The sequence below is a fragment of the Leptosomus discolor genome, chromosome 1 (assembly GCF_034619465.1).
Source record: "Leptosomus discolor isolate bLepDis1 chromosome 1, bLepDis1.hap2, whole genome shotgun sequence".
In the NCBI taxonomy this organism is placed as follows: Eukaryota; Metazoa; Chordata; class Aves; order Leptosomiformes; family Leptosomidae; genus Leptosomus; species Leptosomus discolor.
The window spans coordinates 179,784,489-179,799,728 of NC_141391.1; the positions used below are offsets into that span (position 1 = coordinate 179,784,489).

The window sequence follows — 15,240 nt, forward strand, 5'->3', positions numbered from 1 at the left end:
TTTTGAGCGCTGAAACATGTTTTTAGATACAGAGATGGCTTCAGGGGGTTGACTGGAAGAGAATGCCAAGAGTGGGAGGGTACCATGAGTCCCAGCAGGAAGGAGGTAAGGACAGCTGCTCCCCCAGAACGGCAGCTACACAGCAGTCACAGAGACTCCCCAGCAGGCATCGCACTGAAAAGGCCCAAGACACAGGAGGCAAGGCAAGGGGCGAAGCTTTTCTAAGCACAGTCCCCATGTTCTCAGCACTTCTCCTGAACACACACCCCTACGATTCTCTCTCAGCTGCAGACAGACCCCAGACGCGATACGCCCGCTGTTTGGCTCTGACCTGCAGGTGCAACGGGAGGGCCTCTGCAAGCTTCCCTGCGCTCACCTTTATCACAGCAAAACTTAAGAAAAACAAAGAGGAAGCGGTGTGAATTAAGGCAGGGAGCCATCGACCAGAAGCATCCCTACTCAAAAACTTCAAATATCTGCCCAAAGGACTTCTCCATCTGGGCCAAAGGATTATCAAATCTCATGAAAGGTTTCTGCTACCCAAAGAACTTCAAGAACTTCCAGCTACCTGCTGTCGCTGTACAAGTGGCAAGGGGCAAGCAATTTGCAAGTGAGAACTTGAAGAAACACATAAAACTGGGGTTTACACTTTGTTTAGTTAAAAAGAACTACGGTAAAGCTCAGAGGTACCAGTATCTTTTAGTATTAGTTTTCAAAAATCAGCTCAGGTGTGCGAACAAAACACGACTCATCCCAGTAACTCAGGACACCGGCCTGAGGGACGGGTACACCGCACCGTTCCTGCGCCCAGCCTGCGCCTCCGCTCTGGGCACGTCCCTGACGACTTCTGTGCCCCTCTCTATTGGGCAGATGATCAGCAACTACCTGTAAAATCAAAAGGTTCTAAAAACATACAATTCTTCTTGCAATCTCGTTTTCCAAAGGAATAAACACAACTCACTGGTACAGAAACGCTCCATCCGAACAACAGCTCAGATGAGCAACCCAACTACGCCCTGAAGATACCTGAGCTTACACAAATATACTCACGCTACCTACTTGGAATGCACCACAGAACTGAGTCAGCTGTAGACTCCCTGATAAAGGAACCGGTAGGTTTCACAAAGGTTTTGACAAAGTACAGTGAGGAGACAAGAGCTAAAAGCAGTAAAGGACAGGTCTGGTGAGACCAATTTTGAGTTGGCCAAACACTCTGCAACGGATTTTCAGAATTCTTGTGATACAGAGAAAGTGTAAGTTGGAAAAACTACTGGATTTAAAGAACGTCTGCCTGAAGTAGAACTACGCAACTTACTTGTTCCTGCAGACAGAGGTGGACTTCGTTTTCTTGCGACCAGGCTGCATGCTACACTGCTGAAGTCAAAAACAAGTGCAGAAAAAGAACACAACTGTCCCCTAATGTTGCCCGACCTGACATTACACAGCATCTCCTTCACTTATGTTGCCTGTTCAAGCCTTTTCTCACACTGCTGAAATAATCATCAGGACAGCACACACCTCCAAACCCACACCAGCACTTTAAAAGCCCATTTCTCAGGACGTTTAAGAGAGACCTGTAAGACTGAACTTGGATCAATGACTTCTCAAGACACACGCAGCCCTGAAGTTTACAATGCACGTTACAAAAAACACGAGACACCCAACACACTTTTCTATTTCCAAAACCTTAAATCATTTTCTGTTGCAACTTCCCCACTTCCTGGTAAGATCTCCCTCGTAATTTGGTTACTTCAAGGAATTTAAGTTTTGGGAATGAGGGAGACAAGATTCATTTATTTATTTTGACTTATTCAGAGGGTTCTGATTGAGCCTGGTGTCTTCACCAGACCTCGGAGAGTCTTCTGGAGGAACTCACATGAACAAACTCTTCAACATGTCTCTCCTCTCATAATCATTGAATTTGGGTTTTTAACGTGCGTATTGTATTTATTGTAGTAAAACAAATGTCACTAACTTGTATGGAACATAAAACACTGGGAGAGACAGGTAGTTTACAGGAATTGGTTACTGAAAGGGATTTAAAACCTTCAAGTTGACTTATGAGTATCAGGCTAACCTCTTAACAACTCCAATGCACTTATGTCAGCAATTACTTTTCACACCAAATGTAAAGAGACCCAAAATACTACTTTTCCAATAAGAATACAAAAATAGTTTCTTACTCTCTGAACCAGTTTGTGAAGTTCCTTTTGCTGCTTGCCGGTCAACACCCACCTAACTAAAATAAGTTAGTACAATCATTTGTATGGGCTGCCTGCACACCGGGCAGGGTTTGTTCCTCTTCTTAAGTTTCCTTGCGCATGTGAAACACGACATGAGGTGTCCTGTTTTGCCATGGACTATGCAGCCGTTTTTAGGTCTGCTCTGACATATGACACAGGGCTCTATGCTGGTCACGGGCAGACTGGATTCCAGGCTTTCCTCCTTGTCTTGCATTTCTCTCTTCTCCGGTTCCTTATAGTCCTCCTGACTGCTACAAAACACACTGCTCGATGTGGATGGCTGGGAATAATCTTCGCTTTCCTGGGACTCGGAAATTTGTACTGCTTTATCCTCGTTCTCCTCCACAGCTGGTTCTTTATCTCCAGTCATTTTCACTTTCTTACAGTCAGGAACATCAAAACCTTCTTCAGACTCTAGAGGGAAGGAACTTTCTAACTTGCTCTTTTCCAATTTATCACTCTTTTCATCTGGAAGCCAGTCCTCACGAAGGGCCCAGCATCTGTGGCAATGCCGTGGAAGCGGAGGATTCATTTCGCTACATTCGGGACACTTCCAGTAATCCTTTGGTGAATTAAAGGTTGGAAAAGCTTAAGCTACTTGGAATGCTTACAAGTGAAGGATTCAGAGACTATAAACAGTTTATTACTGCCAAAGCAATATGTTATCTTGAGCTACTGACTCCTTTAAAAATTCCGTTCAGTGTTTGGCCCCATTTTATGTTTCTAGATTAAAATAGTCTTGATTTTAAAAAGACTCTGATTTTCTTTCTTTTTACAATAGAATTATGAAATAAAAACAGAGGTAGAACAATAATGGTCTATTATTTCTTATGCAAAATGAAGAAATCAGACCGCAAAAGTCTTCAGAAAACCTACCGGAAAACTTCTTTTTGATAAAATGGTTACTATTATTTTCAACAACAGATTTCTGAAATGGAAACAACTCAAGACTGAAGTGACACGTAACCTGTGGGATGCCAAGCTGCTGGTGTGCAAGACGGCCGGGTGAGGGCACTCTGACACAGTGTTAGAGACTAGAAAACACCGGCCATTAAAAAAAAAAAAAAAAAGTTAAAAACCAGCCTGCATCACTGTCTCGGAGGTCACTCCATACACTACGCAGAAAATAAGCCACTAGCTCATGAAAAATACACTTCCTTTTTAAGGAGAAAGACCCTTCTTAAAAATAATGAGTACCACAGGGGGAATAAACACAAAAAACCAAACAAAAACTTAGAGGATTTAAAGCACTGAGTCCTGAGTAACATCACTGACATCAAAAGCTTAAAAGACCAATTTTAATTCCTAAAAATAACGTACAGATGTATTTTTCCACACATAAGCTATGGTTTTAGATGGCAGCTAGCCCTGTGTTTTACTACACACAGAATAAAGTCCCTCAGTCCTACAGACCATCAAGGGACTGGAACACTTCAGAGAGTTTTGGACAGCAGCTTTAGTCAAGCTTCAGCTGTTAAAGGCAAATGTAAATAAAAAGATACACTGCATTTTAATTCCTGTGAGTGCTTTTTCCCACATACATCTACATACTTCACCTCAAACCCCTGAATTTCTTGCCACACTTCAAGAATGGTCTCACAGAATTTAGAAAAAGCCTCAAAATCTTTTAATTTTACAGCACTACTCTGAAAACAGGTTTGCCTTCACAACTGTATGCTACAGATTTCTTCATTCAAGTCGGACAATAAAACTAGGTATTATAATTTTCAGGGAGAGTTTTTTAAATATACATGACTAAGGCTTTTTTATTATTATTTTGTGTAAAATGTCAAATCTAGGTTCCAAACACTTTCCTTCTATTGAGCCAGTGAAACCGTAAGTTAGTCTGTTTTGGTTTTTTTAATGGATTAAGAAGCTTACTGACTTTAAAAAAAAAAAGAAATAATCAAGGTTGCTTAATTTTTACTCACAGCTAGAGAAATCTCTGGATCTTCATCAAATGAATCAGCATCACTATCCTCATCCTGGTAAATAGTCAGCTGATATACCTGGTTGAAATTTTTAAAAAGTACTGATGTAATTCAGTTTTGGCATTCAACTAAAAATCTGATAAGATTTTCTGTTAGACTTTTAATAAATGTAATAAGTAGCACATATATGTTAATTTAGGTTAGCAAGTAACTCCACAAATGGATAGCTGGTTTGGGGGAGAAGAATCCTGTTCACGCTTGTAACACCGTTTGAAGACAAAGGTAGACCAGACAGACGGAAGGTGCGGCTTTCTAGAACAGAGGTGCTCCTTCCCCTCCGCTCAGCACTGGTGAGGCCACACCTGGAGCACTGTGTCCAGCTCTGGGCTCCCCAGCACAGGAGAGAGATGAGGCTACCGGAGACGGCGAAGGGCCACTGAGATTATTAAGGGACTGGAGGAGCTCCCTCAGGCTGAGAGAGCTGGGACCTTTCAGCCAGGAGAGGAGAAGGCTCAGGGGATGTCTTATCAATGTGTACAAACACCTAAAAAGGAGGGTGTAAAGAAGACTGAGCCAGGCTCTTGTCAGCTGTGTCCCGCGACAGGACAAAGGGCAACTGGCACAAATTAAACCATGGGAAGTTCTGTCTGAACATCAGGAGACACTTATTTACTGTGAGGGTGACCAAGCACTGGCACGGGTTGCCCTGAGCAGCTGTGGAGCCTCCATCCTTGGAGATACTCAAAAATCATCAGGACATGCCTTGGGCAACCAGCTCTGCTGGAGCTGGGGTGGTAGGTAAGGTGACCTCCAGGGGCCCCTTCCATCCTCATCCATTCTGCAATCCTCAACACTGCTGTTGGGAGCGGGGGCACACCTCAATCCTTTCTTCCTCCAAATGAATGTCTTATCTCAGGGTGCAGCTCCGCAGCACTACAACCCGGTGTACATCAGTACAGTCAGTCCCGTGCAGCCCCTCAAGTATCACAACCATCTATGTCCCTGGTGGATTCTGCCTCTGGTCCTTCCTTACCCATGCCATGAACTGATTCACCTCCTTGAAATAACAGAACGCTATTCCAGAAAAAAAAAAAAAAAAAAAATGCCCACTTCATTCCCAAAATTTCAGCTATCTAGAGCTCTTGGAAAATGATGATAATCACGATTTTACTGTCTTCTTTCTTGCCTTCTAATGGAAATTTACCTAAAGTTGTGTTTCAGCATCTCTCTGAACCATTTATAGACATGAAGGCAAATGATTCAGAAATACCCTTTGCAAAAGTGTTACTAAGGAAGTTTTCATTCGGTATCAAAAGCATCATCAAAGCTCAACACATACTTCTGTAATAAAACTGCAGAAATAGATTCAAATACACATGCTGCCATCGACTCCGAAGGCTAGTGAGCGAAGTTAAACAGACAGACTTTTCCAGACTGTCAAGAGTCCGTTTCAGAGCCTGTGGAAAGCCTTAGCACCATTCCAGCTACTGCCTGCTGGGGGTACAGTGGGGACCCAACCGCACAGGCATGTCATGTGATTAAAGAACAAACGGGTGCAGTTTGTGACATAGCAGACGCTGTCTCGAAATAAAGCTGTAGAGTTACTATTTCTTGCTGGAATCTCAACATGGAGTAATCCTCTACGTTTCTTTCCCCCTCTCACCCTCACCAGTCCAAAAAAAGCCAAACAAAACAAACAGGCACCTCATCATCTTCATCTGTGAGCTCTTGTCCTTCTTCATTATGGCTATAATCTTCTGAATAAATAGACTCTACTTCAAACTCTACACTGAACTGGTCTGAAACAGAACTGTGTTCAAACCAATCAGAGTTTTCGCTTAGTGAACTGGCATCAAGATCCTGAAACAGAAACAAACCAGAAAGTATACATTCAACCTCACCAGTCCATATCCGTAACCATCACTGTTAAGATAGCTCATAAGAGAACCGAGCTCCTCAGTTTAATTAGCTACAGAAGAAATCAGACCAGCTGCTGTCAGGTAAAACATCTTTTATGAGACAAATGAATTACAGGTAGGTAAAAATAAAGCTAGATCTGACAGCCTTATGGCGGCTCTGTAACAAGAGGCTGCAGTTAACCTACAGCCAGCCTGAAGACCGCAGCTATCATTTCACAAAGGCTCTCCTGAAAAGTGAAAGAACAGATGCAAGAAGATTCTGTCTTTTGGCTGTGCCTCATTAAATTCTCATCAAAGTCTCATCAACTTTGTTCACCTGAATTCGGGACAGTGGCTGGACAATTACAAAACAGGAAGAGTGAAGATACAGAATCAGTTCTGTCAATTCAGAATACAGAACATGACTAGCAGTGCTGTTAGCTTAGCTCTTCACAACTTAGCCTAACCACAGATAACTGGCCTCAGTCTTTGCCAAAAACAACTATAAAAAAATCAGTAAAGGCTTGGAAAACGAATACAGTGTATCACCAGAGCACTACTGTGGACAGTTACTGAAGCTGCACCAACTATTCTGGATTATGGAATGTCTGTGACTGCTGCTTTTCTCTCAGCAGTCTAAGAAATAGTTATTTTAAACCACTAAACACATCTGGCACTTTTTCGATACTGTGCCAAGCAGCAAGAATCTGCTTTTTAAATAATATTCAAAGTTAATACTTAAAAAAACTTTCAGTTCAGCTTTGTCAGCAGATCTATGAAAGACCCCACTCCACCCACACACCTTCTCTTTCAGCCTCTTTTCCTTTCCTCAGACACCACTGAAGGCACTGCTGCTTTTAATTAAGAACATGATGTTTTAAGATGCATATTTGCACTCATGGTATCCATAAAATTTGTACCACAAAAATACATATATTGACTTACAGGAATGGAAAGAGAATCTGTTGAATCACTGCTATTGCTTCTTTCACGGCACAGACCACTGACTACGCACCACGAGAGACTTTCATCAAACGTCAACGAAATGCTGTCTGACTTATGTCGTTTCCTTCTGTCACTATGCAGATCATCTGAAGAATTTTCTTCTGGGCACATTTGAAAATTTTTATTACTCCAAAAATATCTATGCAAGGTGCAGTTTTGAATATTCTTAACAGACACTTAAAAATATAGTTTACTTATATAGGAACTTAAGAAAAATACAGTCATTGAGTATTACTTTATGGGGAAAAAAGTAAAGGCACCAAAAACTTACTTAAAAGACACAGTAACACTAAGAAACATGAAGAGCGTGAAACACTCCTGAAAGCAGTATTGCAGGGGCTGGCTTTCCCCACTTGTCCCACCAGTACAGCTTGTAAATGGCAGTCTCCACATGCAGGAAATAAATTGCAAATTTGGAAGCATTTTTACTCCACACATGACACGTTAAACCCCTCCTAATTGTAAAAAATACAGTCAGGATCTTAGTTGTCCTAGCTCCCTCTACAGTCAGTAGACAGAAAGGCACTTTGAGAGGGCTTCCGAGCGATCCCAGAATTTGCAGGGAGACAGACAACTAGCTCCCAGGTCACGTGCATACAAAGGACCTCATGCTAAGCAAAGTAAGTTCAGGTTCAAGTTTCAGACACCTCAACAAATTTATCAACTAATAGTTGCACTACATGTAATTGCATTTTCTCAACAGGATTTTTCTAACAAACCGTTATGACTTCCGCCACAGGCTAGCAAGAAAATCTCCAAGGCGTACTATGCAAAAATTGAAAGCATGGCTTTAAGCTGTGCTTATCAAATATGTTTCGTTTGAAGGGAAAAAGACAATGTTTTTTAAATACATCATGTTTGGAAACAACCACCTACAGCAGCATAAGGAGTAGGGGGACAGCATTTTAGGGGTAGGTAAGTCAAAATTCAGCTCTGCTGACTTTTTTTAAAGTGTTTGGTAAGAAACCATTTTACTAAAAAAGGCGTTGCAAAGTCAGTATGTAAGTGCAGCAGAGTGAAAACTCCCCAACAGGCCTGACCACCTCATTCAACAAACCTCGGTAAGAGCCTGCTGCCCCCCTACAGGTGCCTTTTGCACCCACCCTCTATTGCCCAGCTTCTCCCTTGCCTTGCAAAACACACCCTGACAATCCACGAGTCTTCAAGTCTTGAATCTTTCATTGTAAAAGAAAAGAGAACAAAACACTTGTACATACTTTGAGACTTCTCTTACTTTCCCTTGGTGCTTCTTGGCTCAGCCCCTCTCTTTTCTTTTTCCGCCCTGAGAGCCCCACCAAATTTGGTGCCCCCAGGCCCAAGGGTTGCTCCTGTCCATCGTTGTCCTCATTTAGTTGTCATGGCTCCATGCTGTACTGATACTGTATCACCACAAGGTTTCTATACACTATATAAGCGGCTCCAAAGGAGCCGCTACCATCCCAATTTAACAAGAATAGTGGTTTAAAAGGAAGATTTCCTATAAATTAGAAAAAAAGTGTATATAAAAACACTATATTAAAAGAACTTTTAAGGTTGTAACAAACTAATAAATGGATGCAAAGACAAGAGTTAATAATCAAACCCACAATAAGCAAGCACAACACAGGACCTTATGTGCGCTGGGTCATGCCTACATATTACAGGTTATGATGTTTAACCAAGGCTTTCCATCCCTTCACCAGTTTTTGTTACAACATTAAAACGTTCTTTTAATTTAGTGCAAACCGCTCAGCAACGCAGCACAGTTTTTGGACTGACTAGCATAATAGTGGCCTATGATGAACACAAAAAACACTACACAAAAGCCGAGGAACTGAAAAATATCCCCAAGCAACTGAAGAACAGGAATTTCTATGCAGCGACAGAAGGTTATCACTGCCCAGGTAATTACAACCACCGAGGCATGAGGTAACAGAAGTAAGTGATGGAACGAACTAGTGTAAGAAATTCCACAGAACAGTATTCAAGCAGAACTATAGTGAACATTTGCATTGAGAAACTTAAATTTATTCAGGTTTACACTGACCAGCTTGTTATTTGCTAATTATTGGAAGAAATATTCCACATTTTGAAAATGTATTTGCCAGTGATCACTGAATAACCACAGTCAAGAGAAAGAGGAGACAAATACGATGCTTAAGTTGCCAGATGTTTTAAGGAGTGCTTAATGAACGGTCAGGCACCTAAAAATATCCAAAATCACCCCATGTTACTGCCAGACCTTTGACATGTGCCACCAATTGCAATCCAATGAAAACTAGTTTTAGCAAGCAAACAAAATGTAAAATTTTGTGGCTGTCGACAGAGGGAACTGAAATGAATTTGACTGCATCAGTCTATTACAAACAGCAGTGTTCTCATCGTGAAGACAACACAACTGATTAAGTCCTGCTGATGTGAGCGAGTTTAACGGACCTGTGGAACAAGTTATTCCATCACCTTACTAACAGTTCTAGAGATCCAGACTGTGACACAACACTGGAGCAATGCAAGGAATCGTGTATTTCTTCCAGACTGAACATTTTGGTTTAGATAAGCAGAGAAACACGAATAGTATTTTTCAGCATCTTTCAAAGTCAGTAAGGCAACAGAATGTGCTTTTTTCCCCTAAGTGGCCATGCTACTGAAAGCTCTGCAACATAAATCTGCACATACCAGATTCACTGTGTGTTCTCCTCCTAGATGTAGCTGGCCGAGAAGTCACGTTTGATGAAGTCTGCTTCTCTTCTAACTCTTGCATAGATTCCTGCTTAACAGAAATACTGAGTAAGTCTGAGCATGAACATGAAGCAAAAGGCTAGAATCAACTAATTGCATCTAAACCACCGACACTATCATGCAAAACTAAATAGAATTTACATCTCAGAACAATTTATTTAAAAAAAAAAAAAAAAAAAAATCACCTTAAGAACATTTTCTTCTTGAAGCTGAAATCTGGCATCATCCCCAGGTCTGTCCTCAAGTGTAGAGTCTGAAACCAAACCAAAACAAAAACCGCAATACAGCACAGCAGGAAAAGTCAATTTCAGGCTCAAAAACATTAAAATAAAAGCAAGGCAGAGAAGTTAACTGCACATAGCATCTACAAAATAAATTCTAAACAGAACTTAAAATCCCGACATTTTGCAACCATGGAAAAAACAACCCCATTCCTTTGCTTTTCAGGTGTGTGCAGCACTTTCCCTGTAACATTACTGAAGTGGGAAAGGGAGGAAGAAGAAATCTCAACTGCAAAGTACCTCAGAATTTTATTTTAAATGCCTACAGATGAAGGCTGTGCATTATCTGGGATTCTGCAGATACTTCCTTTCTATATTCTTTCATATTTTACACTTCCTCTCCAAAGTGTATTTTACTAGCTATCATTTTATAGGAATGCAGAATTAAAAAGACATTAAATAGAAGAAAAATTAACTGTTCTTAATTACATATGCTTATTACCAGACTCTGCACTAATAAATTATCTTTCAAGAAAATAATGTGGGATAATAAAGAGAGCATGTTTCTCATCTTCAGCAGCTGAACACTCGCCTATAGGAAGAACCAGAAAGAAAGGGTGTCTTAATACAGATTTAGAAGCCAATTTACAAAATGGCTTCCATTGTTTAACTTCTGGTTCACTCCTTCTATTAGTCAAAAATTACAGCTATATTGAGCATTTCTACACTGCAGGGAAGATGACTGTATGGAACAATTTTCCATTTATGGACTGGCTATCCACAAAGTTACCACAAAGCTTCTTTTTTAAGTATACAGACCTTTTAAAACAGGACTCAGTGTAGCTGAGGATGACCAATTCTAAACGTACTCCACATTCAGTTTTGGAAATTAAACCAGAACAACTAACAGAAACGAGTAACAAGCATTTGCCCTGACTTCACTGCTGGCACAAGTTCAAGAAGCTAATTTTTCCACGTCAAACTTTCTATGTTGTTGAGGGCTTTGTCTGCAAGAAATAGAAGCAAACGACTAATTCCTCAGTCTAGTCCTCTTTGTGCTCAGCTCTGAGTGTGCTTGTTCTGGTTCTAGCCTGACAAAATTACCCAAACGTTGTTCGATTTTTATTCTTCTTCTCCCCCAGAAGAAACACTGTTTGCTTTGACCACTATCTGTCATCACTCTGGATAGCAGTGTGTAAAGCCCAACAGCTAATTGTGGAGAGATCGATGTTATCTGATCACTACATGCAAGATGCATTAATGCAAGTTACATTTTCCCTACTACTACTTCCCATAACAAAAGGTCCTCCCAAACTAGCTTACCTTGTTGATTGATCGCTATCAGATTTCTGGAAATCATTGAATATAGCCTCCTTAGATAGGGATAAAGAAAGAGACGTTGCAAGTTAGCTACATGTCATCATAAAAGAGAGCTTACCATCTCTGAAGATGCAAAGAGTTAAAAAAGGCCATACGCATTATGTTCTCCATTATTTCACAACCAGACTCTCAGAAAAGAACCCCATTTTACCTGTGTTCTTTTACTGAAAAGCTTGTTACTCCAAATAAATCCCCCAGGAGATCATTTGCACAGTGTACAATATGTTGCTGTTTTTCATCATATAATTGTTTAGACATAATATATTGTCCAAGATAGAATATTACCTGTAAAATAAATGACAGACACAGACATTAAATAAGCAGGTTCTGTTGTTTCATGTTTAAGAGAAAACACATTAAATTCATTGAGATTTCCTCTTCCCACTTTGATTGCCTAAAGCTTGGAGCCGCAATTTTCATCCAGCATTCCCCAAACACTCTGCTATCCTGACCGACCGCCAGATACTTTTGTTCAGATTTTGAGAAACCTGCTAACCAGCACCTAACAAGTCAGCAGGTTGCCTCAGTATCTTCTAGATAAGCTGTGAACTACACTGCCCCCCATTCACCCAAAACAAAAGAACAATCTATCTGTACCCACTGTAATCTACCTTTAGTGATGATTAAAAGTTCTCACCTCCTTCATAGTAAAAGTGTCCTTTTCTGCACCAGCTAACTTTAACAACCTCAACAATAGTGGCTTTGGTTTAACCTGTGTGGAGAAGAAGAAAAATAGCATGGACCCATTATTCACCAACAAAACACTATTTATATAGCTTGGCTTCCTCCTTCTGTATTAATCTGACACACAGAAAACTACATTAAAACCTATCTGCACCCAAGCTTTTTACTCTGATAAACTTAACAGAAAATAACACGAACCAAATCATACTAAACTTCTCCTACGCCGTACATCTTAACTCAAACCCCAGTCTTTCACGGGTACATACAGATTCCTGCATCTGAGCTACAGGATTCATACAGCAGTTCCAAGTACGGGGCTGGGTCCTGGAGAACTCAGCTGCACTCCTTTAGTCATTACAGTGACTCCCAAAGGGCAGGGAGGAAGGCAAACGGACCTTTGTGACTGTCAGGTCCAGAGTGCAAGTCACAAAACGAAACACTGGCCCACCTCTTTCCTAGTCTCCTGTAACAGTTTCTGGAGCTGCGGTTTTGCATTTGCCAGCTGGGCTTGGTTCACCTCCAAGGATTTTTTTTTTTTTTTTAGCTGGGATAAGCACACCCTGCACTTTCCATCGTATTTCAATCACTCCTACCTCCACAACGGCCTCCTACCCACTCACTGTGCCAGCAGAGTTGTATCTGCAGCCAGTCTAGGACAATTTCTGAGGTAGAGTAGGGAAAAGTTAAAAGAAAACAATACAAAACAAAAAAACTTTCCCCTCTTTTTTTTTTTTCTTCTGGCCAGATCAGTGTTCTCATTCCATTTACTGCACTATTCCACAAACAGCTGTGCCAGTACCAGTGCAGAAGGACGAGAACAAGCTGCAGGGGCTGACACAACTTCAAACAAAACGCCTGTGGAGCCACTGACGGTTCCCAGTGCAGTATATTCTAGTACTGCTACTTTAACAATCGCGTAACCATTCTAAGAACAAGCTAATATTTAGCTATCCTAATATATTCCCTAAAATAAGAAAAAAGTATTATAGAAAAGAAGCTTTTTATAGGAACGTGTGAATAAAATATCAGGAGACAAGGAACAAATGCTTAGGGGAAGGGTGGGGTGGGACTACGACTTCCCTACATTCCATTTCAAATACCTGCTAAAACCAACGTTAAGTTTTGCATTAAGTGGTTGTGCAAAGAATCACACATAACGAAAATAATAAAGAAGCTTGTGGACAACGTTAGATCTCTATTCACACCTTCCTAAGTGCTGAATTATTTAGAGCATGCAGGATGTGTTTCAGCTTCATAAAGGAAGCAAGCAGTAACTTCTTAAACCAGTGACAGCCGAGTATAGAAAGCAAAGCAGTTTCAGATCTCTGAACCCAGCAGACCCACGGGTTCAGATCCTTTGACTCCCCAGCCCTCTCTCCCTGGCTCCTGCAAATACAAAGTTCTTCTGCCACTCAGATGTGACAGCAGATGGTAGCACCCCATTTGGATGACTTAAAAAAAGAAGAAACAAATGGAAAAAAAAAAAAAATCAACTTTGAACAGTCTCCTGTTTTGTGACTTCGCCTTTCTGAAGTTCTGCTGCCAGCCTACACTTTTAAGCTTTACTCTTCCACAAAAAGTAACCCAGTTCAACTGTCATCGTACGCATGCTGGTTTTGACTCGCATCTCGGGTACAACACATAGGCTTCCATTCTCAGGAAAACTTATGTAGAAAGCCAGGACAGCAGAGCTGTCACTGTATCATGAAAAGCCTGGACATGCAAAGCCATAAACACAAACAACGACTCTTACTACAACTTATGAACTCCAATAGAGGAGAAACCTAAAATGCCAAATTCAAAAACCTTCAGTTGTACTGACAAGATTATTCCACGGTGTACATTTCACACAACGCGGATCTTCCACAGCTCCTCACTTAAGAACTCTTAACAATTTCCACCACAAAATACTTACCATGATCAAATCGGACCATAAGATCCCTTTTATTAAAAGAAAGCAACCTGACCATCAAAAGTCTCCAGGAAACGGTCTAGACCTAAACCATCATCCTCAACTCTCAACCACGAATGAGAATGATTTGCTTCACCATTTCAGGATCAAAGAAAGACCATCTTCACCGGATTTCCTAGCTTTTCTCTAATCATCGCTTGTCGAGCAAAGCGGCCCTTCTGAATAAGCAGATAAAAACTCTGCAAAAAGCATGAAAAACTCGCGCATCCAACAGAGTTACTGACCAGCGCCTCTTGCTCCGAAGCGGTGACAGGAGAGGCATCCGTAAGCGAGGACATCTTGGTATTGCACATTTGTCTGCAATGAAGGAGAGGACCACCTCAAAACGTGGAACACAGTTACACAGCCCGGGTCCCCTCCCTCGGACAGAGACACCCCGGGGCGGGGGGCAGCGCGGCGCTCCGCAGCTCCGACGGCGCAGCTGCCACCCCGGTGGTGCCCACTTCACTCACCTCGGTGCCCTCGTCCAACCCATACGCCGGGCTCCGGCGGCGGGGATCTGGGCCGAGTCGGGCCGGGCCGGGCTGGGCTGGGCTGGGCCTTATATAGCGCTGCCAAGCGGAGGCAAGTCGGGGCTTAGCTCCTCCGCCGGCCGCTGCCCGACATGCCTGAGCATGACCGGGAGCCGCGGCGCTGCCGAGTCACCGCGGGGGGGGGGGAGCGGGCGGGCGGCGGCCGACGCTGACTCACCACGGCCGCCAGAAGGGTGGGAGGGGGGCGGCGGCGGCGAGAAACAGCCCCGTCTCTGCGGCCCCCCCGCCCGGCAGCGCCGGCCTCGCTGCGCCCACCCTCCCCCCCCCCCCCCCCCCGCGGCGGCCACAGCGCTCCCCTCAGCCCCGAGCGAACGCCCCGCCGCGCTGCGGCCGCCCCTCCCCCAACACCCAGGCCGCCAGGCGCGGGAAGCAACCCCCGAGCGACCCCTCAGCCCCTGCTCCCCCCTCATCGACCGGGATCCTCACGCACCACCAGCCGCGCCCGTTCCGCTGCCCGGCGGGCGGAGGACCGGCGGCCCTACCACGCCGCAGCGCGGTCCGCGCCCACCGCCGCCATTTTGGCCGCCGCGCCGCGCGGCCCGTTGGTCCCCGCAGCGCCCCCTAATGGGGTCGGGGCAACGGCCGCGTCGCGCGCAGGCAGCGGGGCAACGGCCGTGCCGCGCGCGGGCCTGAGGCGATGCCTCTCACGCAGGCG

The 15,240-nt window shown here is 43.2% G+C and overlaps 1 protein-coding gene across 2 annotated transcripts; it reads right to left on the reverse strand.

Moving 5' to 3' along the window:
- Window positions 1–1,926: 1,926 nt before the first annotated feature.
- MDM2 (MDM2 proto-oncogene) lies at window positions 1,927–14,345 on the reverse strand. Of its 2 annotated transcripts, none has more exons than XM_009949058.2 (10): window positions 14,277–14,345; window positions 12,034–12,108; window positions 11,548–11,681; window positions 11,340–11,389; window positions 9,981–10,048; window positions 9,733–9,823; window positions 7,018–7,175; window positions 5,879–6,034; window positions 4,175–4,252; window positions 1,927–2,805 (listed from the first exon to the last, which is right to left on the reverse strand). In XM_009949058.2, the coding sequence occupies exons 1-10, from the start codon at window positions 14,343–14,345 to the stop codon at window positions 2,236–2,238; spliced, it is 1,449 nt and encodes a 482-aa protein (XP_009947360.1). In that variant the 3' UTR covers window positions 1,927–2,235. The 2 variants fall into 2 exon arrangements, with proteins under 2 accessions (XP_009947360.1, XP_009947359.1); XM_009949057.2 differs by having other exon boundaries at window positions 7,018–7,178.
- Window positions 14,346–15,240: the final 895 nt, after the last annotated feature.